At 39.0% G+C, this 26,567-nt stretch overlaps 5 protein-coding genes across 8 annotated transcripts in view; 1 reads left to right on the top strand and 4 right to left on the bottom strand.

Moving 5' to 3' along the window:
• Window positions 1-2,936, bottom strand: part of mybpc1 (myosin binding protein C1) — a 30,684-nt gene extending 27,748 nt beyond the window's left edge. For all 3 annotated transcript variants that reach the window (XM_034133372.1, XM_034133371.1, XM_034133373.1), the window contains exon 1: window positions 2,707-2,936. In XM_034133372.1, the coding sequence (XP_033989263.1) occupies window positions 2,707-2,728 (22 nt within the window). In that variant the 5' untranslated portion in view covers window positions 2,729-2,936. The remainder of the gene's footprint in view (window positions 1-2,706) is intronic.
• Window positions 2,937-5,442: 2,506 nt separating this feature from the next.
• Window positions 5,443-6,851, bottom strand: spi2 (Spi-2 proto-oncogene). Its single transcript, XM_034133289.1, has 5 exons — window positions 6,766-6,851; window positions 6,583-6,667; window positions 6,409-6,485; window positions 6,179-6,317; window positions 5,443-5,795 (listed from the first exon to the last, which is right to left on the bottom strand). Exons 1-5 carry the CDS (start codon window positions 6,766-6,768, stop codon window positions 5,503-5,505), a joined length of 597 nt encoding a protein of 198 aa, XP_033989180.1. The 5' UTR covers window positions 6,769-6,851; the 3' UTR covers window positions 5,443-5,502.
• Window positions 6,852-7,268: 417 nt separating this feature from the next.
• On the bottom strand, window positions 7,269-9,838 carry spic (Spi-C transcription factor (Spi-1/PU.1 related)). 2 transcript variants are annotated; one of them, XM_034133377.1, is made up of 5 exons: window positions 9,718-9,838; window positions 9,482-9,569; window positions 9,148-9,269; window positions 8,959-9,067; window positions 7,269-8,879 (listed from the first exon to the last, which is right to left on the bottom strand). In XM_034133377.1, exons 1-5 carry the CDS (start codon window positions 9,754-9,756, stop codon window positions 8,407-8,409), a joined length of 831 nt encoding a protein of 276 aa, XP_033989268.1. In that variant the 5' UTR covers window positions 9,757-9,838; the 3' UTR covers window positions 7,269-8,406. The 2 variants fall into 2 exon arrangements, with proteins under 2 accessions (XP_033989268.1, XP_033989267.1); XM_034133376.1 differs by having other exon boundaries at window positions 8,959-9,070.
• Window positions 9,839-13,236: 3,398 nt separating this feature from the next.
• Window positions 13,237-17,533, bottom strand: LOC117484905 (bcl-2-like protein 13). The gene is made up of 2 exons (XM_034133378.1): window positions 17,375-17,533; window positions 13,237-14,407 (listed from the first exon to the last, which is right to left on the bottom strand). The coding sequence occupies exon 2, from the start codon at window positions 14,306-14,308 to the stop codon at window positions 13,496-13,498; it is 813 nt and encodes a 270-aa protein (XP_033989269.1). The 5' UTR covers window positions 14,309-14,407; window positions 17,375-17,533; the 3' UTR covers window positions 13,237-13,495.
• Window positions 17,534-18,521: 988 nt separating this feature from the next.
• atp6v1e1b (ATPase H+ transporting V1 subunit E1b) lies at window positions 18,522-26,196 on the top strand. Its single transcript, XM_034133379.1, has 10 exons — window positions 18,522-18,647; window positions 18,769-18,830; window positions 19,991-20,056; window positions 20,945-21,054; window positions 21,288-21,354; window positions 21,477-21,566; window positions 22,543-22,611; window positions 22,726-22,820; window positions 23,620-23,707; window positions 25,548-26,196. The coding sequence occupies exons 2-10, from the start codon at window positions 18,798-18,800 to the stop codon at window positions 25,608-25,610; spliced, it is 681 nt and encodes a 226-aa protein (XP_033989270.1). The 5' UTR covers window positions 18,522-18,647; window positions 18,769-18,797; the 3' UTR covers window positions 25,611-26,196.
• Window positions 26,197-26,567: the final 371 nt, after the last annotated feature.

Here is a 26,567-nt window from a genome sequence, read left to right on the forward strand (position 1 = left end):
TTACATCAAGTGTCCCACTTTCTAAGATAGCTAAATATGTTGACATTAACCTGTAGCCTGTATTTGAGACTGAAACCTCTTCTTTGTGTATCTTTAGATGTAAAGAAACCATTGTTCCCTTCAAAGAGAGACTCCGTTTCTCCCTGCCAGCTATTTGCAGCCATCTATGAATACTGCAACACTTATCCATGTATGTCCATTGACTATGCACCATTTTGACAGCCATCCCTCCATCTCAAACGATTGCTTCCTAGCATTCCTTTTCAAAACTAGCTGCCTTCACTCATCACATCAAAACAATGTATCGCTGGCCACTGGGCCAAAATCCTGCAGGGTCACATCATGCACCCGAGAATTTCTGTCTCATCTCCATTGAGATAATGAGAGTGGAGAAAGGTTTTGTTTCACCTCTGAGGACTCCCAGTGCAGCTGACAAGGCTGCAGGTATTTCAGCTGTTCCCCCTGCTGGCGTGCAGACAGAAGAGCTCACCGAGGCTCGGACGTGAGCCGAACTGACGGCAGCTTAATTTTCTAACAGAGACCTTCATTGCTTGAATAACCCTACATTCATGATGCTGTTATTCCTTGTTGTGGGACTTTAATTTTCCTTCTGGTTAGAAAGGAACAAGTAACTTATGTGTCTTTAAGTGTCTGAGGAGAGATTACAGCTGTTCTGGGGCAGCAATTAGTTGCTGACAGGCTTTCCCCAGTGTATCTTACCATGGGTTTGATTTATGAGATCGTATTCTGTAACACAAAGCAACTGAGTCAGAGGACAGAGCTCAGGGAGAGTGACAGACCTTAGGGACAGTAGATATCATGAGGTGAAGACAAGGGCTTGTTCACAACTCAAACCTGAAGCTGAGTGGCAGCGAGGACAGTACTCTAAGGCCTCTGGGCACCAGGTTAGAAGTTTAATGGACGAGGCGTCTGACCTCTGAACAATCCAACCTGAACTGAGGGTGCAAGGGAGATGTCTGTTTTGGTGTGTGGCACAGGAAAAGGAGGAGGGGTTTGGCGGCTGTGGAGGGAGATGGCAGGAAACAAGGGATGGGGATTAAAAGTGCACTCATTCTGAACTATTCCAGGGACAAGAATCCAGGTCCCAAGAGATCTGCGAGCGACTCAGCCAGTCCGTCATATCTGGTCCGGACTTTTGTAAAGGCTTGAGAGTGGGGTGTCTAAAACAACAGCCCTGGCCTCCTTCTCTTCAGCTGTTCAGACTCATTTAAAGAACAATACTTTTCTACTCTCATTTATCTGCTGCTCTTGGCTATGCAGCAGCTATTTATGGGTAGTGTTTGTAGCAGACTGGCATCTGCTGCCTCTATTTCCCCACAGCTTTGTCTTTGAGGGGATTAGTGATGTTTATGGCAGTGGATGGACACGATGTACACGTTGACAGAACAATATAAGAGATGAAGGCCAAGTTGAACTTAATATTGTTTCATGACCTTGGTTTTTGTGGCTGCCTACATTTTCTTGACCATTAACGAGCCATCTGGGTATAAAGGGTAAACCTGGATGGGAGAAATAGGATTATGGAGCGTTCCTTTTCCCAAATGTATCAAAGCAATACAAGAGCGCCCATTAACCAAATCTTGAAAATGCAATTTTCTTTCAGCTAATATTATTTATATAGACTAAAAGTGCAAATGTGTCTCAAAGGGAACTCCACATCCTTAGTTGGTTCAAATAAGAAAATCCTTGCCCCAAAAAATCTTGGGTAAAAACAGTAAAGCTCAAGGTTCTTTCTTCCAGGAAAAACAAGGAATAGATATCTTGTGTAGAGAGTATTATGTTCACATCTATGTGCAAATCATGCCTAAGGTGTCAGGAAAAACCAAAGGCAGATCAAAGGTCCCCCTAGAGGATAACACGTTTATTAAAAACTTGTATCAACTCACACTAGGAAGGCTTCCAAGATGAAAACAAAATGTTCCAATTCCTTTACATGGGCATATCTGGGTCGACAGCAGACCCCCCCCCCAAAAGAGCTAGGCTAATGGGGAGGGTGGGAGTAATACCATATCGTAATGACAGACAAGAGCGGATTAAAAGGGAATGTTGATGGACATGATGGTACAGATGAGTGAGAGTTATGGTGTGGAAGAGAGGGGATGGGTTAATGCTGTGTGTGGCTTGAATTAGGAGTTGAATTAGTTGCAGGGGGAAATGTTTGACGGGTGGAATCGCATCAATCATAAGAAAGACAGACAATCAATTTTTTTTTTTACAACCCGGCCCGCGCTCAAATTGCATCATCCTTCATAGGTCTTTGCTTGTGTTCAACTCTTCGCTCATCATCATTCCTACGCTGATCTTCATCATCTTGTCTTTCTCCAGCTGGACCACAGAGAACAATCCAGTATGCCAGCCCCTAGCCCCACCGCAACAATAGTATTTGCTCATGGACCTTAAATCCTCCCTTGCAGCCCAGGTTGGTAGAAACACGCATGCATCAGTAATACAATACCACTGTCAAAGTCACTTTGAGGATTCCTACGGACAAGCTGGCCATAGTGATGGAGTCGTCTGACTGTGCTCCCCTCAAACTAAGACTAAATATAAATATACCAAGCCAATCACAAAATAATCTAAAGGTTTTTTTTGCTATCAAATTAATACAAGCCTCAAGTAGGCTTTGTTGGATTTTTCTTTTACATGCTTTGATCTTACATGCACACAAACTATGTGGGCCCCTACCTTTCTTTGTGGGCTCTGGCATCTTGCGCCTCGTCCCAAGAAAAAAGCGTCAAGAAGTCAAAAGAAGAAGGGTGGTGTCTTCAGAGCAATGTGACTCTAGAGGAGGACAGGTAAGGCGTAGAACCCCTCTCTTCCCGGGAAGGAGAAAGATGATGAAAGGACAGAAGACGAAAAAACCTCAAAGACTCTTTCGGACCAGAGTGATGGGAGATGAGAGAGCACAGAGATAAGGTTTGAAATCTCACTGGGGAAGCAAAGGAGGACCAGTGATAGATCCAGGAGGGACAGGCTTTCAGGCCTTATATAGAGAGGTGGCATGCTCCTCCTCTCTGTAGTGGTTGCTCTATCACTGTCCCCTACCCACCGGCTGCTGTGCCAGCTTTTAAAAAGAGAAGAAGAAAAGTTAATTTTATAATGCTGGATTATAGTTCAATATATTAGTTTTGTAGTTGGAGCAGTTGGATTTAAATTTAAATAATATAATTTTTGCAGAGCCCATATTTCTACAAAATGTCATGAGACAGAATAGTTGGACATTTGGAAAAAAATGAATTTGCTATCTTGAGAGTTAGGTAAGCAGATAGCTTATTCCGATAGCATTCTCATGGGTGTCCATTAAATAGAAAGCTGCAGCTGGTCATCTTGTTTTACACAACAATTTGAAACACGATAAACAGATAGCCCAGCTCTGTCAAAAGGTAACAAAATCTTCATACCAGCTCCTCCTTCATTCAGTTTCATCCATATGTCTCCATATACGCAACAACGTGAGTAATTCAGCATTGCTCAAAATGTCAGTGTCATTTAAGGGTACATTTGTAGTCATTGTTTCCAGATTCCCCCCTTGGGATCAGGGTGAGGGCTGTCAGCAGGGCATGAGAGATGAGTATCCTTAATGCACTACAGAAGCAGGGGAAGAGGGAGGAAATCAGCAGGTGGGCTTTATAAAAAGGGAACAGTGTTGTCATTGTCACAGGTCTGATGCTGATGTAATACTCTACTACAACTGATTGACAACATGTACAGAGCACGTGGATAAACAATATGAACAAGTTATAAAAAAAGTTTGAGAGGGAATGCTGCGACATGCCACAGATATCCTTTTAATCCAGGGGGAATGCTGTCCAAGGAAAGCAGGCTTTTTAAACTGGCAAATAAATACTGAGGAGATGACTGGGCGGTGTTTATATGGCCTATACTTAGAAAGCTGCCATAGACCTTGACATTTGACATGTGTATCTGACATGAAAAGAGACTTTCATTGTGAATTATGTCATTGATGTTACTGCTTTGGTCCTAATTAATCTTTTTAGCACGTCAAACCACAAGTGATAAATCAGATGTGGTGTCCGATCAAAGGTTGCGAAGATTAAACAACAAGACTGCTGGATTTGGACGAGCTCCAGCAAGCCTGGACAGTACCAGGTGTCTGCAGAGAATCTAACAATATCTTTACCACTTTAGCATGTTAATGATCTGAACATGGAAGTGCACTTAAAACATTCACATTCAAATCCTCAGACAAGCCAATAGGACAGTCAAGACAAGGCACAGCTCTATTTTAGGGGCCGTAGATAATGTCTGTGCACAGGAATGCCGCCTATATCCACTCTCAGATATTTGCTTGAACAATCATAGCAAAGAGAAAGATCCTCAATGAGTCACATGCAGGCGAACACATGTCATGTGATGTGGACGTTTTTAATTAAGAAGTTTCGTACATGACTCTTTGTATGTGGCCTTTCTTGGTAACAGACACTCATAGCTCAGTTCACCCATTTATAACCCACAGTGGGCACCAGCAGTAAATACTGGGCTTAGGGAGGTATCATGTGGGTCTGCTACAAACAGCACAAAACCATTTGGTATTGCCCGGGATGGCCGAGGGTTCACATCACAGAGGCGATTTAGCCATGAGGTCACACCACAGGGAAAAGGAAAAGAGGCAGAGGGGCTTTGAGATGGACTACACTGACACCCTCTGGATCTTTGCAGCCAGCCAAAGATTGTACATGAAGGAAAACACACTCTCACAACAGGCGAAGAGGCACATTAGTCTCAGTAGGAATCTACTCAATGGGAAACCTGAACTGCCTTTTGAGATTTATGTTGACCAATATAATTACTATGTGGTTGGTTGAGAAATAAATCTACTGTTGCTTTTAGATAATTTGTATATTACTGATCTAAACACGTACTGACATGTTATACACATTTATATAATGTGGTTTTTCTTTTCTTATTATTGTAATATTAATGTTTTACGGCATTCTTTTATGTATGCCGGAAACCATAGAAAATATGAATAAATGATGATAAGAGTTAGGGTTAGTCAATTGCAATATTATACAGTATATACAAACTACTTTAGAGAAGTCTTGCTGAATTCAACTTTGTTTCCATCTATACTGTTGTTTTATAGTCTTATACATATTAATAATAGACAATCTAATCCTTATACTGTACTTCAAAATATAGTGTGGCTGACATGTTATCTTTTACCTTGACATACTAAACATAGAATTAGCCTTTATCTATATCAGCTAAGAACAATTCTTACCTAAAATAATATAAAAACACAATAAAATGATGACAGCTTTGCAAGAGTGAAATATGTTTTTTATTTTATTTATTATTTACACCATAAACTCAATCTAAAAAGAACAGTTTTTTACTCACAATATTGACACACTGGAAAGTGTTAGCTTTTAGATTAAATATAAGGACACAAAATAGGTTTATAGATGACGTGAAAATGAGCTACACAAAATCTAGTCCACCCTACAGATCACCACGTTAACACTTCCGCAGTAACATCAGTGTCTCTTGGCTGAATTGGTAGGTGAGCTTCTTCTTCACCTTGAAGATCTCTCCGGACCGGGCGTAGTTCCTCAGGGCGCGGGACATCTTCTGGTAGGTCATGGGCCTCTTGTTGCCCTTCCTCTGTCCCCACAGTGCTGCCACCTGGTCCTTGTTGGTGGAGGAGAAGCGGAAAATGCCGGCCGATGCTGGCACCCAGCACACGCAGTGGGCCATGTTCGGATCCTCCAACATCTCAAACAGAAAGTGAAAGAGGCGCACCTTTCCACCTGCAACCATGGAGCAAACAGTAAGTGGCTAAACCTGATAGGGAATTAGAAGAGGGGATTTGGGAATATAACAGCAGCTGTACCACTTTAAAACAGTTGGTGCTGTTACAGTTAATCATTTCCTCAAATACAACAATTCCCAGAAAATCTCAACACTGATGGGATGCCTTTCAGTGGAGAGGGTATGGCTGTAAACACTGCGGTTATCTGATAGATATGTAATAGATATGTAAAAAAACTCCACAGAGCTAAGCCATGCACAGGTTAATTGTTTTTTACAGTAAAGGGAAGGTCTCTTATTTGCTCTCTTGGTATTGTTTCCCCCAGGCTACTAGCAACCAGAGCAATAACAGTATCTAGTGACCAAAAAAAGGAGAACTCACCACTCCCCGCTGTGTGTTTGGTTGCTTGTGTTGTTGATACAAAGTTTGGCAGTGACCCACGCTCAAACAATGTTGCTGTTGTGTTGTGGCTGAGAGCGTGTGGAGCGACGTGTGCCAGCAGAGGTTCATGTTTGATGATCTTTGATAAAGAAAAACAAGGATCAATTTTGCACATTTTACTAAATTATAAATACAGGTGCCTTATGGGGAAAAAACATTGTAATGCTTACAGGTGGCTCATAACACATCCAGCGCTGCTCGCACGGTTCCGCTTCCAGAGTGGAAAATCTTTCATCAACAGGCGCACCTGCAAACCAATACACATCGTCCACTGTAAAAAGCAAAAATTAAGATTAAGTTCATCTTTAGGTGTTGTAGTTTCCTTTCCCAGGCTTTCCTCTTACCTTTTTCTGCAGCATGTTGTCTGTAGTACTCCTCTAGGAACTCTAGGATCACCTCCAAATCTGATTGAGACTCCTGGTAAGAATTCTGATGAATAAAAAATAATTCAGCTTTGAATACCTAATAACATTCAACGTTTTGCCTTGGAATTATATTTTAAAGTAATACTTAATATCATCCTTTACCATTGCTGTTGAAGTTGAATGCAGTACAGTCCTTGCAGTTTGGCAAATTTCACAAAACTGACTTTGAGATGCTCAAGTGTACGGACTCTTATTATACCCCCCACAGCAGCGGGGCTTTCTGCATAACACCAGACGTTTGCTACCCAATGTTCACAGGAACAATGACCACCATCCCACAAAGCCCCATCACCGGCACCAGTCAACCCATCAACAAAGCCTCCCAGCACTGACCACATCCTCCCCGCTGAAGCAGATAAGACCGGGCCTGAAGGCAGCGTCTACACAACGCTCTCTTTTCAGGAAAAACACACTTGCTGCCACATTTTTCCTCACAGGATGTGTCTTAATTTCAGATTTTGTAGTGCGCTTGTTGCAATATTTCAATGGAGACGGTGCCAAAATCTTTCAACACGCTGATCATTTCACAGTTTTCTCTTTTCGTGACAAAAGACGTGAGCGTGGCTGAAGTTTTTTGTTATAAAGTCAGTCAAATAAAACACTAGTGAGAGTACAAAGATAGATTTATTGGTTTTATTCAAATAAAAAGGTTAATACAAAAGATTACTCTAATAATAGCAAACATTTCTTTATACACAATAAGATAATCAGTATACAAAACAAGAACAATTATTTACATTTCATAAGATAATGCTTATAACTGGTTGTTTAAAAAACAGGAGCCATAGACAAACTTATATGTAGAAATTGTTGTAATTTTGATAAAATAATCCTTATTATCTCTCCCACCGTCTTGTAAAGACCTTTAAAGTTATTTTTATTGGGTCAATTGTTTAAAATGAACACCTGTTGCAGGTGACCGATTTGTTCACCTTTTTATGCTTCTAGCTGCCATCTTATAAAATAATATATATATATTTTTTAAAGATAACTTTTAATTCCTCAGACTAAAGTGAAGAACTTAACCCTACGCCTTGTGTTTTTCCTCATAAGTATATGTAAGCATCGTTGAATATATAACTGCATGTTGTCCTTTGAATATTTCTAAATCATTCTTTAAAGTAACATTTAGGACATTGTCAATCAAATCTATAGAAATAGAATATAAATCTCTATTCTTTATGAACTTTAGAGAAGTTTCTCAAACAATTCATTTAGTAGTTTTTAAAGTATTTACAATTGATTTACAGTGAAACATTTTACTAGCAGTGTATAAATCCACAAAAGAAATGTGTGACACAAAACATAAATTGACTAAATATGGGCTCAGTTTTCAAAAACCTCCTGTTAAGTTCTTGTTAATCAGACCCTTAATAAGAGCTTCATTCATGTGCTACCATAAGTTGCAGCACAAATAGAAGCATGATTTAAATTAAATCTAATTATATCCCAATTTTCACTTTTCTGTTAGATTTAGGTGTTTATTTTTATTTGTTATTTAAATCTAGGGGTTATATAATTTAGCTCTCACATTTACAATTTCATTTACAGTAACACTCCTCTTTATGGAACATACACATTTGATAATAAAGGTTATTTAAACAGCTTTTATTACATTAATAGCCCCATAGCCTGTAGTAGGTTCAGGGACTGGATGTGGACCCAGAAAGTTTGAAAGTGGAAAAACTGAAGTCTTTGAAAAACCTTATTAAGTTATTTCCCCCCTCAGTGATCAGAAGCAGCTCAGAGTTTGGTTGTGTTTTGTGAATTGAAGCTGGAGGCCAGGTCATAGTCCTCCTGCAGCTGGTAGTGTCCGTACCAGCTGTGCCAGTCGGCCGCTGCAGGGCCGCAGTAGCTCTGTTCGGCGGGGCTGGGCTGCCGGGGGTGGGCCTCCTCCTGAGCTGCCGGGCGGCAGGGCAGGTGTGCCGAGCCCAGCCTGTGCAGGATGTCTGGGTTGAACTGATACGTGAGTTTGCGGCGCACCTTGATGATCTCCCCGGTGCGGCTGTAGTTTCTCAGCGCCCTGGCCATCTTCTGATAGGTCATGGTCTTGCGGTTGCCCTTGCGTTGGCCCCAGCACTCGGCCAGCTTCTCCTTGTTCTTGGAGATGAAGTGGAACGTGCCGCTGCTGTTATCCGTCCACTGGATTGAGTCGCCCATGTTGGGGTCATTCAGTGATTCATGGAGGTATTCATAAAGTCTGAGCTTCTTACGACCTGAGGAGATGGAATTGGTCGTTTTAGTCACAAAGCATTTTAAATGAATAAGGTATGCTGAACACCTTAACCTGATTACCTGATTTGCTGTTCCTCTGTGGTGGTAAGATAGAGTAGAAATGAGGCGATTCATTGCAGTGCGCAGAGTGACCCAAGGAAACATCCGGGATGACCTGAGGCCAGGACTGCTGCTAAAAGAGAATCATTTCAAGTCAAAATCACGTTTTTATATCTTAAACACAAATACAGATTTTTGTGCACAACTTACAGCCATGTCATTCCAGTCGTAAACTGGAGTCGGTACATCAGACGGGTGTGTGACCAGGCAGCAGGAGATTTGACACTGCAGAGATTGCTGCTGCGAACCAAGAGTCTCATAATATGTGTACTCTGAAATGAAAAAAAATACACTAGATCAGATATAATTGAATCAGTGAAAGTGATACAATTAATTATACAGATTAAAGAAAAGAGAAGAAGATGTGGATTTATAAGCACAACATTGTGCATTGAAAAATAAATTAAAATAAAATAGCAGAGGTTTGATAATCATGTCTTATTGCAGTAAATTATGCAACCATTCTCAGCCATTTTTACTGTACCTGAATTGTAATATGAATTGTTTGAATGCTGTTGAATCACATCAATTGCATCCTGGAAATGTTGGTTGATGTCGTTGTCCAAGGACGTCTGCAATAGATAGAAAGCCTTATTAGCACCCACAAATATCTAATCTTTAATCATATTTTTTCTCGGAAAATAAAAAAGAATTAGATAATACAAGTCTAAGGCTTTAAAATTAGTGTAATGTAAAATGTATAGCATCCTATCAACTCACCATCTTGCATGTCTGAGTGTTGCCCTCGGTCGAAGCCATTTCTCTCCTTGGAGGTGAACACTGCCGCACTAGTTCAGGTGCGCAGTGTGTGGACAGGTATATATATGTAGCAGACCTCCAATACCTGTTCACCGTTCAGCTTCATGAATAGGTAGAGGCCGGTCAATTTAAATGTTAACACTTCTTCTTTTTTGGAAAACAGACATTCGAGCATCACACGGTCCGTCATAGGGGAGATCACAATCTACCAACAACAAAAACCTCTTTTATTGCAACCGTGCACCAGGAATACCAACAATTAGAGTCCTGACCTGAGAATTTGCATACGTCCGTGATATGAATCTAACATACACATCTATAATGGTTTTTTCTGTATATTGATATTGAAGATCATGGAATTGCAGGAAATGGAATTGCAGGAAATGTTCCTCTGTGGATAAATGTAAATTTGCATAACATAACATTTGAGCGTGCGGTGGGGCTTTTAAAATACAAATATTTCACAACCACTAACTTATAAATCAAAGGTGGTAAACATTTTTACTTCATTTCCATTTTAATTGAATGTTAGAATGCCACAATATATCTTTTACGTTTTGCATATTGCATATTTACTCAGTAAATGTATTAAGATTATAGCAATTATAGCATTAAGTTGCACAAAAAGAAATAAATGGATGGAAAATAGTAAAATACTAATTTAAAAGCAACATTAAAAATCACTTATATTCCTCACAAAGCCACACAAATAATATCAGATATTGCTAACAGGAACTTTGTTCCTGTCTTTACTTTGTTATTACTTGTTTTATTGTTTTATAGCTCATCATTTCAGAGACATTTTTTACTACTGCCTGATTAGAGATTGTTTATTGGCTGCCCCTTAAAGTTGCTGTGAAAATTGTTTTAAAACCTTTCCTTTTTAATTTGAGTAATTAAATCCACTTTTCATAAAAAAACAGGCTCACTATTCTGCACTCTACAGGTGTGTTAAGGCTCACTGTGCAGCTCAGGCCAAGTCAAAATATATATATATATATATATATATATATGTTTGACTTGTTAACTTTTCAATTAACGAGAACGCCATAAACGCAGCTTCAGATAAAAATGATTGTAAAGGTTAATGGTTAATGATGTAGTAATCGCTGTTCAACTTTAAGCCTGTTTTTTTCCCTTATATAGCCAACACCCCTGTTCAAATAAACACAGGGCTTTTGAGAAGTGCATTTCTCTCAGCCGTGCAGTTTTAAATATCAACTGACTTGCTCCTGAAGTTCCCCTTTCAGCCCCGTTATATGTAGACGGCGGTGAGGCCTGAACGCCTACCTGTTAATATTATATAGGTGTGTGTGTGTGTGTGTGTGTGTGTGTGTGTGTGTGTGTGTGTGTGTGTGTGTGTGTGTGTGTGTGTGTGTGTGTGTGTGTGTGTGTGTGTGTGTGTGTGTGTGTGTGTGTGTGTGTGTTGTGTGTGTGTGTGTGTGTGTGTGTGTGTGTGTGTGTGTGTGTGTGTGTGTGTGTGTGTGTGTGTGTGAGCATACAATTAAGCATGAGGGTAGATCATGTGTGTTTGTGTGTGTTTCCCTGCCTGTGCAGCACGCTGATAAAAAACAAAGAACCACACTCCTTCTGGCCCTCTGTCCATTCAGGGGGGCATTTCTGTCAAATTAAATCCATAAATTTAAAGACCACAACCTGTCGGCTGCAGCTGAAGCCTGCCAGATGTTTGCTGCTGCTGCTGCTGGCACTGTGAGAGCTGGCTCCATTAGATCTTTCTCTGGGGTTAGGGTTAGGTGTTGTAGGTGTTTTGTTCTTTTTAATATTGAATAGATCATGTTCTGTATTTACTTGCAACAGTGTTGGATACTTTTTTCCTTGGTTGACTTGTTGAAGTTCTTTCATGCCTGCTTTGCAAGGTGGGCTACCAGGGAGCCCCTCCTCTATTCTTTTCTATACCAGGGGTTTAACATGTCCCCTGAGACAAAGCTAATACTGAAAAAACTGATACGTTGACTTGAATTGCATGTATTAAGTCAACAGTTGTCACATAACTGTATTAGGTTAGTTGAAAGCAATAATATTAAGTTAAAAATTAAAACTATTAGGTTCAACTTAATATCATTGCTTTCAACTAACCTAATACAATTATGGGAAATCTGTTGACATAATACAATTAATTCAAGTCAACATTTCAGTTTTTCAGTGCAGAAAAAGGCCTGTCATCTCCTACATTAACATGCTCAGTTTTGCTTGAAATCCTTCACAAAGACCTTTGACATGTTGATGTTTTCAAAGCTGAAAAAAACAACAACATTTAACATTATAATTTTATAAATTGTTGTATATTTCAACTATTCAAAGACTTTTCAGAGTTGTTATCATTATTGTAGCCATTCTTGCATTACTCAATAAAGTACATTTGTTGCTATGTGGTTAGGTGTTTGTAGACAGAGATTCCTGTTTGTCTGTGAAGGTGGTACAGTATGTCTTTGTGACAGAGCAGACATGCTGTCCATTTATCTTTTCAAACAGAGTAGCACTTTCCTTCCTCTTCTCAATTCAATAGCTGCGTGCATGTTGGCAGCGAGGTGGGAACGGCAGGCTAACCGCAGCACAGTCAACCCCATTGTTCTTCTTTATTTACTGGCACTCAACGAAAATCAAGAAGTTTCAAACCCACTGGTATATAATTAGGCTATCGGGATAAACGCTGGTGTGACCACAGAGTTATGATTATTAGCTATGAGATCACATTCGTGTCCTCGGGGGAAGCATCGGAAAAAAATAGATGAAGTAGTAGATTAAGACTGCTTCACTGTGTTTCTGCAGTTTTTTTAATTACTATAATATAATCTCAGTTAAACTCTCTATTCTTTTGCAGTGCAAACAAAGTTGCATATTTCACTTTTTTTAAATCTCATTTTTAGAAAAGGTGCCTTACCATTCTGTAGGTATCCTAAAAGGATATATAAATCATAGAAATTGCATGATAGTTAGGGATATAGAAGAATAGAGGTTTCTTTATTGATTCATTCTTAGTTTAATATATTTCCTGAAAAGTTGCAAGCTGAAATATTGCAGACTGTCCAGCAGACGGCAGGACAGGGCTTTAAAACGAACACATATCACATTTCACCCAAATTCCTGCCCTGAGGAGCACATTATCCAGATGTCCAGATACAGGCCTGGGGGTTTTAGAGACACCTTGTATAATGTACCTGCAGTCCAAGATAGTATTGTTCCATCACTGCTCTTTGTTTTTCAAAAATGACAATATAGGTGATTTTTCTCCTTTTGCTCTATCCCTAAAATGCCAAGAAGCAGGTTCATTTTAAGTTTTGGAAGTAACTAAGTGGTTTTGCTCAAGTACTGCAGTACAAGTCATTTGGAGTTACTTGTACTTTTCATGAGTATTTTCCTTTGCAGGAGCAGTCTAGAGTAATATGAAGAGTCCCTGAATCCCTCATGTTGTTTTCTGGTGAAGTAATAAGAGACACAATCACACAAAGAAACATCTAGTTCAAGTTTCAGGATTCTTTAAAATTCTACCTTCACATGATTTTACATCCAGGCTTACATGTTAGAGATCAGAGATCAATCGTATACAGAAAAACAAAGGCCATGAGCTGAGGTAGCACAAAACGAATCGGAAAAATCAAATTAATGTGTCTAATAATAACTACAATACAAAGAGTAAAATCCAGAACTCAGAGAGTTAAGTGGAATATTTTCATTTGGAATAGATTTACAAATTTGTGTTTAAAGGGTGATTCTAGTTCTACTTCCTACAGTAGGCCACAGCACCATAAGCCACTATCCCCACTACCGCGACCAGAGCTGCGCCTCCACACAGCAGCTCCGTGGAGCTCAGAGGGGTGGGAGTCTCTGGCGCAGTGGGCGGGGGGGGCTCCGGCTTTTCTGGTGCTGCTTCAGAGGCTTTGGCTGAATGTCCCTCCACATCCGACAGGGGAATCTGTGAGAATCGTAGCTGCTCATGACTCTCTGACAGAGACTCTGCTGCCATACGTGCAAGGATAGAAGGAGGTTGGAGCCCCTGAGTGGGGTAGAGCTCCTCGGCTTCAGAGCTTGTGGTTGAAGGGACCGGGGTGGAGGTAGTGGAGGGGGGGTCGAACTTGACGATAGGCAGAGGAGGCAGCGCCATGGGGGGAACCACCTGCATGAACTCTGCCGGCTCCTTTCTCTTGTACGGCTCCTCCGCTGACACCAGGAGCCCCTCAGTTTCCGGGGCGATGAGGTCCTGCTCCTCCTCTCTGAGCTCCACCAGCTCCCTCTCCCCGCCTAAAACACTCATCACGCTCGTCTGCAGCTCGTCGTCGTCTTCCTCCTCCTCCTCTGTCCTCCTCGCCGCCTCCTCCTTCTCTGCCTCCTCGAGCATCTCCGCCTCCTCTCGCTCTAGGTGGACCATGTCAGAGTTGGAGGAGTGGTTCTCCTCTCCGCCCAGCCCCTGGTCGTCATTGCTGTCCAGGCTCTTGGTGTCCTCAGGGTCTGCATCGCCCACCGTGGACCAGGACTCTGCCAGCAGGCTCTCGCTCTGCCAGGGGGCCAAAGTCTCTACGTGGGTCAGAGGCATATCAGCAGAGGTGGGGCTGAGGGATCCAGACTCCCCATCTCCTCCATCCCCCCTGCTGGACTCGACTGGGGCCTTTCCCTCCAGAATGAAGACCGGCTGCTGCAGAGACAAAATAGATCTTCAGAGGGTGAACTTTCAGTTTACTTCAGTTTCAGTGTGTGGGATTTGAATAACCCTTTCTTTACTGCAGTAAGGAGCCACCGCATGGACACCCAAGTACACTACGCCATTGCATCTTTCAGGACTACCGCCTCGCTCAACTCATAAAATACTAGTTATCAATATCGATATCAGTTAACATTAAACTTCTTAAGGAGCACCACAATTCAGAAGGGACAACACAATTCAGAAGGGACAACACAAGGAAATGATTTTGTTACAGGACCAGTGTGCTCAACATTAAAATACAAATACTTAAAAAGTGGAATAGAGTTAACAATTACAAATAAAATGAAAATCTAAAATAGTATATCAAATATAAACAATATTAAAAAAAAAGCTACTGTAGAAACATGACAGTGCAACAAAACCCAACCAATTTTTGTTTAAAGTTGTTTTAACACTAATGTAAACATAGCACTTATATTTCATGATGTCATGTCAAGTGACTCAAGACCAACATTCAAACACACGTACATCATAAGTACCCTTGATTACCCTTGATAATGTAATTAGTACATTATGAAAATCTCTGACTTCAAATTGATGCAACAAAATAAATTGTGGCAGACAGCAAGGCATGATATGACACAGAGAACCCAACACAAATACTGAACTAAAGATTGACAAATGTTTCAGCATAACTAATATGTCTCCTCACAGTGGCTTTAGTAAATAATGATCTGCAACATGCTTACTTCAACAGGTCAGTGTTCTCAGTGACATCAGTGACGCTGTGGTTGGAAAAAGTTGCTCACCGACTGCTCTGTATTGCAGCGGCTGTGACTAACTATAGCCTCGACCTGCATATCTTACTATGTTTAGGCACTATATACATCTCCATCTGTCACCCAAGAGTGGAAGCTATTCCAGTGATTTTACATTACGTGAGAATCCTACAAGTAGGAGCACAGCGTGGGAGTGACATATTATTGACTGTCTGAAACACCAACATTCCAGCAGCCCAACACTTATTCTTAACAATACTTTGATAACAACATTTGATGTCAACTTAATACAATTTCTGATGAAATTTGACCACTCTTGTGTTTTTTTGTGTCTCAAGGTGACCCTCCTCACCCCTTGTGTCACGTCTCAGCTTTGATTGCATGAAGTATTTGCCCCCATGCCACCCCGGAATAGATACTCTTGCTCTTCACTGTATGTTTCAGACCACCTCTCATTACAGAGGTCAGGTGTGAGCCCTCTGAGGTATTGGAGATATATCTCCTGAGACCTGGTTCCAGATTGGTTTTGGATTGGATCTAAATATGTAAGAACCTGTATCTTAATGTCATTTCTGGAATACGTTTTCAGTACCTCAATCAGTCCAATTTTTTAAGCTTCACCCAGTGTTTTGTAGCCAGAAATATTATTAGTTTTATTCAGATGTTAGATTGTGATAGAAGGCTTTATCACATGACTTTGTTTTTCTGATTATTGCCTAAATAATGTGAATAATTAAACTTTTTGTAAACAAGAATAATCGATATGAGTAGTGTTTCCAAAACATTTTTCAATAATGTATCCCCTTGGTAATATTTTGGATGCATTCAAGAAATCCAACGGTCCCCTTTCCTTTTTTAGACCCTAAGTACGTTTGTTTCAACATCTAAGGTCTAAGAGAGGGATGTAATAGGCTTTTTGTAGAAAGTTGGATGGTATTCTTTGGATCACAGATAGATACATATTGAAAACACTGATTTGGATCATGTTTAGATATGACTGCATGAATATAAATATTTAAATGTACGTTTTCTTTCGTCTTCAGTTTTTTTACTTTCCCTTCAAAACTTCTGTAGGTGTGACTTTGGAAATGAGTTAATGAAAACTTGAAAGTCCTCCCCCACCCTCAACTATTATTATGTGTAAAAAAGTCCTATCAATATATAAAGTGTGTTCTTACATTCATGATTTGTATTACTTTCTGTTATTTCCTTATTCCCATGCATTCCCATACTAAAACACTATTTCATGTGTTGCCTCACAGTGGAAAGCAAACCCCTTCCTTCCTTCCTGTTGCACAACAGCTTGGTTGAAACCTTCTGAAACTGAGTCTAGCAGCTGGACAAAATCAATAAAAACAAGCTCATTTTGCCTTGAATAAACATTTCCAGTACACAGTGACGACTTAAAGAGCTAAATGACCTGATTATGAATGCTCAGTTTTGTGTTAAAGCTTTTTTTGTTGTATTCATGATGAGGATATTTTGTATGGTCTCATTACTTAAATCCTTTGATGTTGGCTCCACCTCTTCCAGAGTGAGCAGACTGTGAGAGACGCCCCCCTGTCGTCACCCATTTAATGACCAATAGCGGCCATATTGTCTGACCCAAGCTGTGTGCCCTGTAGACCTGAAACATTAAAGTTGGTCACCCAAACATTTGAAACGTTCACAAACAGAGTCTCTCCTGTGTCCCTGCCTGCACTGAAAGCAATCAACCCTTTCTCCTCTGTGACCCTTCTTTTGCTTACTGGCCTACTTGAGTAATTGGATTTCCATTGATCCTATCCTAACAATAACAGACTCATGGTGAAGTAAATAATCAAGAAGATTTAAGGCACTGTATCTGTGCTAAAGTGAGATGAGGACAGAGGGATATCAGATACAATCATTTACAAAAGGTCAGCTGTCAATGTCAAAGTGCAGGATCTTATTGAGATAAAACAAACTAGCCCTTCGTGTTAGTTTCTTTGCATCGTGCAAGGTGAAGTTTTGTCCTTCAAAACATTAGAGTGACTTGTAATGACCCTTGACATGTTTACAGATGACACACTTTTAACAATGCCCGACAAGCAAAGGAGAAATCAGATCACGTTCAGATCAGTATATGCATTCAACTTTCTTTCTTCTGATTTCAGACTTTGCTAAAACTTTCTGCAATGTAAATCAAAACAGAGCATACCTGTGTCTTCTTGGTGACGGTGGTGAACGAGATGCTAGATGAGAAGCAGACGCTGGAGATCAAAGTGAGACGTGCATTCAGACACGAAGCCACACAACAACAGATAGGCAGACATGCATGCTGGAGCTGGCACAGGACTAACAAGATGGACAAGCTGTGCAAAAGTCTCTCCCCCTCCCTCTCCCCCTATCAGTCTCTCTCTCTCTCACCCACCCCACTACCCAAATCTGTGACATAACAGTTGGCTGGAGAGCAGGCAGTAGTGACTTTGCTGGCTGTTCAGAATGAAAAAGATTAGGAAAATGCAGGTAAAAGGTGAAAAATGATTTGAATGTTTCAATCAGACTTTACCCTGTGTGTTCACAGTCTCTGGAGGGTCAGCAGAGGTCAGTGGGTGAGTGTTTTATTCTGGTAAACAAGCCTCTGGAGTTTTATGTCCACTGTCCAAACAGCATATTATCAGTCAGTCAGTCAGTCAGTATGCTGCTGTGACACCAAGTGGAAAACGCATGCCAGACGAGGAGAAGAGCTATTTCTAACGCTGAACTTTCCATATTCTACTTCCCTCTGCTGGTGAGAGGTGTTACAAGAATGGAAACAATGCCAGGGGAGGCTTTTAAATGGTACAGCTGCATGGCAACATGTACAAGATTGTAAAACAAACAAACAATGAAATAATCAAATACAAGAGACTAAAACTCAATTTAAATTGATTACATTTAAATGAAGTACATATTTAATATTTTAAATATATGCAATGCATTGTCAATAAATTAGCTATAAAAATGACAAATAGTACAGAATATAGCTGATAAAAACATTAAAGAATTTAAAGGAAACAACATGATACACATTGAGTAAGAGCTTACAGGGGAAAGTATATAACTAAAACAATTATATATATATAAGACAAAAATAGTCGAATAAGAACATACTTTCACATATTACTCAACTTTGTTGAGGAAAAAAGTACGTGTTTTATTTTTGAATGTTCGTGTCTGTATAATCATTGCTGTTCCTATATCATTAGTAATGGTACTATACAAACTTACAAATGTATGTGACGTATTTTTTTGTTCTTTTATCAAAAATACCACATACCTTTTCTGCTTTCTGCAGCAGGTTAAACGCGTCTCTTATTCTCTCACGTGATTGGCTGCTCGACCGGAAGTAAACATCATGTGACGACGCCAATCAGCTGATCCTCCGTAGACATCTTTACGAGTCACGACTGCGGCGATTTAATTCATACCTCCTCGTCTTTGATTTTTGGGTAAATATACACGGATTTAAGGCTCTCGTTGCATTGTTAACATACCCTTGTTATCATTCATGCTTTGTTTTATTTTTCGGCGGTTTTAATTATTGTATTTTTTTGTTAATTCTGCTCGCAGGCCTGCACGGACCTCTGACAGCTGCAGCCATGGCGCTTAGCGATGCCGACGTTCAGAAGCAGGTAATAAACCCTTTTAACCTTCAATACTGTCACCATCCATCTGTTTCTCTTTGGTCGATGCTAGAGCAGTTTCACGTTGCTAATCGTCTCATTAACACGCTGTGAAATGTTTCTAGTAGCTGCAATACACAGTGTGTGCAACAGAATGACATTGAGATAGCTGCAGGAGGTTAGCATTGATATAAACCCTAACCATACACAATGCGATGATTGAGGGTGTGTTTGAATGGAGGGTTTATACGTAAATATGCGTGTTATAGCTAAATAAGCAACCATTTTGAAACCTGTGCTGGGTCGTATGGGTGATATTTAGAGGTTCATATTACTGGATGATCACATGATCAGCACATGATGAGGAACTAGGAGTGAGTGAGCCACAGTCTGGACTTTTTAATGGAAATAACCTTCATATGAGAAAATGCAATGCTGCAGAAGCTAACTGTACACAAGTTAAGGTCAAGTGTTAATTGGTGGTTAAAATAAACTGTATGAATTTAATGAGGTACACAGTAATTGTATTTGAGAACTTGAGTATGTTCTTTTAATGCAGCTTTATACTAATAATCCACTACATCCCAGAGACAAATATTTGTATTTTCTCAACAAAAGTTGCCAGCTTTACTTTTTTATGTCCGATTACAATTTACCCTAAACTGAAGCATAATGTGTTCCTTTGAACATCTACAGGAGTAAAATGCAACACACACATTCATGTAGCAAACATGTACTCCATAAACATCTTATAAAGACTACCAACAACGTGGAGCCTTTAACTGCTCAAACTTCAAGTACTATTCACACATCTTCCCAAAATATACTTCTGCTTAATTCAGGTTTCAAATGCAGAACTTATGATTTAAGAGTAGTGTTTTCACAGTGTGGTTTAGGTTGTTTTACTTGAGTAAATGCTTCTAATACTTCTTACACGGCTGGCAGAGACATTCCTCACCAGTGTTCTAAAGTAAGACAACAGAGTCGCTTCACAGCAGGGTGACGATCGCCTCTGAGTTCATTAAGAGAGAGACGATGATTTGCAGTTAGTTCCTAAGACTGAATGTTCATTATGAAACCGTGTGCATCCATAACACATGTGGGGGGAATCTATATATTTTTCGTTGAGGAACCCGGTTGTTTTTAATATGTCTCCCTCCTGTGTACAGATCAAGCACATGATGGCCTTCATTGAACAGGAGGCCAACGAGAAGGCAGAAGAAATTGATGCAAAGGTAAAATCACACAGTGCTGTGGAGAGAAACCCCGAGGGATGATTAATAATCCCTTCCTTTTTTTTAAAACGTATTCTTTTGGACATGTTGTGCTTTTATTAATGAGTCAGCAGCAGAGAGCTGACAGGAAGTGAGAGGAGAGAAAAGCTGAAAAATAATGAACTAATTCTTGATTTAATGTCAGCATAAACATGTATCTTTATTCTAGATTTGATAACATTTGGGCCTGTAATGTAGCAGTTATGGCCTTTTTTTAATTGATTCGAAATGCACTGTTGTGCTGTGCACTCATCTGACTGAGTTTAGTTTCAGTGTTCATGTATTTACAGGTGTTGATGTTAACACAATATTAAAATATATAGTATAAGCACAGGCAAACACACACGGATGCATAACATCAGACAATTAACATACATAATTAAAGACATTGATTCTACATTAAAAATAAGTTTACAAGTTTTAAAATGCATGAATCCTATCCATTTGTTCCTTTGTGATACTTACCACTAGGGGCGCTAAGAGCACACAAAGTATTGCATTACACATTATAAACAGCAGTTTCATTTAAAACGTTTAAAAATCACTGTTTTTAATTCTTTGATATAAGGATATGCTCTTTTTCTCTATTTAAAAAAAAAATAACATTTTATATTTTTAGGTTTTGTCTTGTTATGCATAAAAAGTGTCTTTTATTTGTAAATATAACATTTATTTCACAATGTTATGCCATATTTATAGCTCCAAAGGTAATAGCCTTTCATATTCTGACGTGTACTATTTTTTTATTGTGTAATACGCGTGTCTCTCATATCACAAATTAACCAGCAGAACTGATTATTGGTTAAAGATCACAGAAACAGAAAGATATAACTGTGTCTCCTCCTGCAGGCAGAAGAGGAGTTCAACATTGAGAAGGGCCGTCTGGTCCAAACCCAGAGGCTGAAGATCATGGAGTACTACGAGAAGAAGGAGAAGCAGATCGAGCAGCAGAAGAAAATGTGAGTCAAAGCGAGACACATCACAGGACACATCCAGTCCTCTTCCCTTTTTAAGGACAAATAAATATCTGTACGTGTGACACAGAGTTTCCGGGATTTTATTCGATCACTTTATCCTACAATGACGCTTTTGTGACCTGGCCCAAAACAGTCTTAGGGTTTTCCGCACAACAAAAAAAATCCCTCACAAGTCTAAACAGACCCAATGTATTTGCTATTTGTCTACTTAACAGTCAGATGTCAAACCTGATGAACCAGGCTCGCCTGAAGGTGCTGAAGGCCCGGGACGATATGATCTCGGTAAGCAGTTATAACTCAAGCTCTGTCATCACGCAGTCATACTGTGCATACAGAGGAGAGACTGATTGTGTAAGTGCACCATATTTGAATAATAGGAACCCTGTGTGTATTTGTGTCCTCAGGAAATGCTGAACGAGGCCCGCCAACGGCTCGGGAACATCGCAAAAGACCCAGCCAGGTATCCAGCTCTGATGGACGGCTTGATCCTACAGGTGGGTTTATCCTCTCAGCTTCTTTACACACAAGTACACCAACTAACCTTAATGTAGTCTAATACAAACGCCCTGCAATAAATCCTTCCTTCCTAAAGGTCACAATGTTCAGTTTTGATTATGTCTAGATTCAATTGTTATAATAATAATAATAACGCTTTATTAATATAGCACTTTTCATACAACACATTGAGCTCAAAGTGCTTTACAAAATGACACATCACAAGTTAAAAATAAACAACAAGAAATACCCCTCAGATTATTTGTTAAGAGCTTTACAGGTACATGCAGCAAAATATAACATGTTATCAGGTTAATAGACACAAGGAGGTCAAAGGTATGATAATGCAAATGAAATAAATAATGGTTTCTCTCCGACAGATAAGACACAAGACAACTGAATCGATGCAACAATATAAAATATAAAACCCCATAAAACAAAGTGAACATATAGGTACTACAGAAATACAAATAAAAAGATAATGGTAATACAAATAATTCTAATAAAGGTTAAACAATTAAGAAATAAAAAAGACCAACGTAAAAATAAATATTGCTATTGAAGCATGTTAGATTAATAATATAAGATAATCCTTCTGACCTATAAAATAAATAAAACAATATAAAGGTAGGTAAATAATAAAGACTAAAAGAACATTTTAAAGTGGGGGGTTGCTAATAAAAAGCTTGTTGTGTTTCTTTGCTGACAGACAGGTGTTTCTGCTATTTTGTCCACCCCATTGACATCAATAAAGGCACTCAATAGTCATTACAGGGGCACAAACTGCCTCCTGCATATTCATCTAAGGCTTTATCAACATCTTTCAACAGCATCTGAGTAAAGGGAGGATGTATCGCAGAATGGTTGTATCAGACTGCATGAGTGTGTCTGACTGAGTGTGTATGTTTATGATGAGGCTGTTTTGAGATTTTAAAAACAGGTTTGATGATCTTTTCATAATCTTTTTCGTACCAGGGATTGTATCAGCTCCTGGAGCCCAAAGTGACAATTCGCTGCCGTAAACAGGACGTGCAGATGGTACAGGTGAGTCCGTTAGAGAGTTCAAGTTGTTTATTTGATCACAACTATTTGATGTTCCTGCTCTTAAAATCAGTTGACATCTGAATCTAAATTGTGTTGTGACTTTTTGCCGTCCAGGCTTCCATCCAGAGGAATATTCCTATTTATAAAGCCGCTGTGAAGATCAACATCGAGGCCCGCATCGACCAGGACAACTTCATCCCCCCCGACGTGTAAGCATCATATTTCATCATCAAGTTGAAATGACCCCTGAAACTAAACCTTTTTTTGCTTCATATTCATATTATTCAATATTGAGATCTCAATTATTTAACAGTAGAACTGCATACAATGAATCAGTCAATAGAAAAGTAATAGCCCATTATTTTATAATAAAAAAGTAATTTAACACATTTTATAGGCAAAAGTCAGAAAATGTTGTTTTTAGCCTCTACATTTCAAGATTTTCAGTTTATTTTCTGATTCATATCATATTAAACTCAATATCTTTGGGATCATTCATTTAATTACATCATCTTGGACTGGACATTTTTTACTATTTTCTGACATTTAATAGACCAATTGATTAATCTAGAAAGTAATCTGCAGATCAATCCATAATACAAAATAGCTGTTACTTGCAGGGCTATTTAACACCTTTCTCATTGAGAACCGCGCATTAAGAAGTCATGCAGGCTTCATTCCTGTTTTGTAGTCTGTTGGGACCTTTATGTGATTGAATTCCATCTGATTGACCAACTTGTCCTGCCTTGTGGTGCAGACACCACCGTCTAACAGCTGTCTCTCAGTATTTGTTGTTGTTCCTTGCCAAACCCCTTGAAACCAAAGCGTTTCCAAACAGATTGACTTTTGATGTTGACCAAACGCTCTCTTTCTGTGACTGAACTAAACATGCCTGACGGAGAGAGAGTTTTTCTGGATTCAGAAGAGACACTGACAAAAACGTAGTTGATAATAAAGTTAGATTTATCGCCATGTTCTTGTTTTGATGTTTGTCTTCTTCTTCTTCAGTGCTGGAGGCGTGGAGATCTATAATGCTAACGGGAAGATCAAGGTGGCCAACACGATGGAGAGCAGACTGGACCTCATGGCTCAGCAGGTATATTATCACTCTCAAATCCTTCATTTCTTAAACCTGCATAATAAACGTTCTTTCAAGTTTCATTTCTAGTCTTTATTTATTATTAATCCCCTCTTTAATTCATTTCATGTTGAAAATATCTTGTTCCTACATGTCATCAATGCATTTATTGAAACTAATGGATATAGGTACGTTTACAGTAGTTTCAAAGAACCCCAAACTTTATTTTTTTTATGGACTATTATTCTTTATTTATTTTGAGAATAGAAAACATTTAGAGGAACTCTCCTTTGCTTTTACAGTGAGCATACACCTAACCAATATATATATTTAGCTTGGTGAGATTTCTTTCTCTGGCTAAACAAAGGTCAAATAAATACATGAATTGCCTTTTATTGCTTTGAATTGAATTTCCATTTGAAATGAGGGATGTGGTTGTTAAGAGGCATTTGACCAAATGACATTAGCGTAGCTCTCACGTTAGGCAAGCCTTACATTCATTACATGAGAAACAACAAGTGACCCCATGTGTCACAAGTTGGAGTGACACATGTTTTATGGATAAATATATCTGTTATCATACTTTTATTTACGAGTACTTTTAAATCGGTCTCATCAACAAATTCAAGTTTACATTTATGTAGCAATTCAAGTTGTTTTTAGGATATATTGAACATGATTCTAATTGGAAATTTGATTTAGCTTACACTTACTAATTCTGAGCTTTGTGTCATATTTCATGTTGGGTAGTCTTTACCTCTATGGTCTCCTAAAATGTTCCCTAGCTGCATATTCTTAAACCTAAGTATATCTAGGGATGGGTACTGAAACCCAGTATTAAATGGGCCCCGAGGCTGCATTTTTAAAGACCGTGGTATCGATAAGCTCAACGTTATTGGTTTTGCTATCAGTACTGGTGAAAAAATATATATTTAGAAGATTTCATATTTACTATTGCTACTTAAATGTTATCTTGCACATTTGATCAAACCAACTCCGTTTCTAACTTGAAATATAATTATTTCCGCACTCTTCACTCCATTAGAGAAGGTGGGAGAAGTACTCAGATCTTGCACTTAAGTAAACAAGTACCAGAATGTAGGAATACTCTGTTAGAAGTAAAAGGCAGGCATTGCAAAACGGTACTCCAGTACAATTACAAAAGTATTAGCATCAAAATATACTTAAAGTACCAAAAGTAAAATTACAAAAGTATTAGCATCAAAATATACTTAAAGTACCAAAAGTATTAGCATCAAAATATACTTAAAGTACCAAAAGTAAAATTACAAAAGTATTAGCAACAAAATATACTTAAAGTACCAAAAGTAAAAGTACTCATTCTGCAGATTGGTCCATTTCAGAAAAATATATATTATATGTTTTGATTATATAAATGTGGTAGAGTAAAAGTACACGATTTACCTCTGAATTAAAGTGGAGTAGAAGTACAAAGTAGCAAAAAATGTAAATAGTACAGTACAATATTATTATAATAATATATTTTTATTTTATTTCACATTTAAATAAAGCAACGTTAATTCGGTTTCCAATTCGTTTAGTTTTTCCCTCAACATTTTTTACAAAAAGTACTAATAAAAATACTGTTCAAGTACCGGATCGATAAGCAGTATCGATAAGAGTAGTAGTACTGTTAACATTTTAAAGATACCTGTACCCATCCCTATGCATATCTTTTGGTTTTAGACTTGACAATTTTGTCCTTTCGGGTATTAGGAAAATATTTGTGGCACACCTTTTCAATATATTTTTTGACCAATCAATGATTCGGGGAAAAATCAGCGAATAAATCTTTAGTTGCCTCCTGCTTACAATAATCCGTGTGTCTGTGTTTCAGATGATGCCTGAAGTCCGAGTGTCTCTCTTCGGCGTTAACCCCAACCGCAAGTTTCTGGACTAAGTGGCTCCGCTGTGTTCGAGAAAATCTCTCCTTGTTATTTTGTATTTCTTCTTTTGTCACAAGAAAGACGTCATTCCTCTGTCTGTGAAACAAATCTCCGATGCAAAAGATATTGTTGTGTGATGTATTGCTGTATTTTTCTGTGCATTAAGGGACAATATAGACGCTGCAGCTCAACATTACAGACGTGCATTGTGGGTACTGCACAGTTGTTTACTCCGCTGCTCCCCTTTGTCCTCTAATTGGATCATGACAAACACAGCTTTCGTGTCGGTAACCTCTGCCCCACGTGTTATAAGTTGCATGGGGCATTGTGTTGCTAATGGATGTCTGCTCCAACCAATTACTGAGAAAGTAAATGGCATCCTGGAAGCAAAGCTGAGGGCCGTACACGACGTTGCAGAGTTAATTTATTGGTGTTCTGTCATGAATTAAACGAGTGGCTGATATCATTCCAGAGGGTCCACTGTGTGTATATGACGTATCCTGATTAAATTATGTGTGGTTGTTGTTTTGTCTTTTTTTGTCTTAAACTAAAGATGTTATATTGTGGAAATGTTAAATGAAATAAAATTATAAATCATTAGTCCCACGTCTGTGCTCATTATTTTATTATTTGTATTCAGTCAGTCAGTTTTTTGACATGTTTTTGCAATCATGCTTCATTCATTAGTTTATCACATGGTATTTGTCAGACAAATGTCCCCAATTATCCTGTGGCTCAAGAGTATTCTGCTGACATGCTCCACTCATAGAGAAGTCTTTTTCTGAGACGGCTGAGCTGAGACGCAGGACCCCAGAAGCTCCTTCCTACTTGTAAGTATTTCATGTTTTTGACTAGATAGATTTACTTTTAAAGTTTTAGTTCCATCCTTGACTTTTATTTTCGCCATGTTCTTAATGTAGAATAGGCTCTTTCAGGTCCGTAATGCAGGCTGAGCAGCATGTTATCACTTT

Source organism: Trematomus bernacchii, unplaced genomic scaffold (assembly GCF_902827165.1).
Source record: "Trematomus bernacchii unplaced genomic scaffold, fTreBer1.1, whole genome shotgun sequence".
Lineage (NCBI taxonomy): Eukaryota > Metazoa > Chordata > Actinopteri > Perciformes > Nototheniidae > Trematomus > Trematomus bernacchii.

Coding starts and splice junctions, on each gene's coding strand:
- spi2 (XM_034133289.1), bottom strand. Junction 6,318..6,408: donor GGATGTGTTATGAGCCACCT/GTAAGCATTACA, acceptor TCTTTATCAAAG/ATCATCAAACATGAACCTCT. Junction 5,796..6,178: donor CAAACACACAGCGGGGAGTG/GTGAGTTCTCCT, acceptor CCATGGTTGCAG/GTGGAAAGGTGCGCCTCTTT.
- spic (XM_034133376.1), bottom strand. CDS start 9,756: ATGGCTTCGACCGAGGGCAACACTCAGACATGCAAGATG. Junction 9,071..9,147: donor ACGACTGGAATGACATGGCT/GTAAGTTGTGCA, acceptor ATTCTCTTTTAG/CAGCAGTCCTGGCCTCAGGT. Junction 8,880..8,958: donor ACAGAGGAACAGCAAATCAG/GTAATCAGGTTA, acceptor CCATCTCCTCAG/GTCGTAAGAAGCTCAGACTT.
- LOC117484905 (XM_034133378.1), bottom strand. CDS start 14,308: ATGCCTCTGACCCACGTAGAGACTTTGGCCCCCTGGCAGAGCGAGAGC.
- atp6v1e1b (XM_034133379.1), top strand. CDS start 18,798: ATGGCGCTTAGCGATGCCGACGTTCAGAAGCAG. Junction 21,055..21,287: donor ATCGAGCAGCAGAAGAAAAT/GTGAGTCAAAGC, acceptor TCTACTTAACAG/TCAGATGTCAAACCTGATGA. Junction 23,708..25,547: donor TGGACCTCATGGCTCAGCAG/GTATATTATCAC, acceptor TCTGTGTTTCAG/ATGATGCCTGAAGTCCGAGT.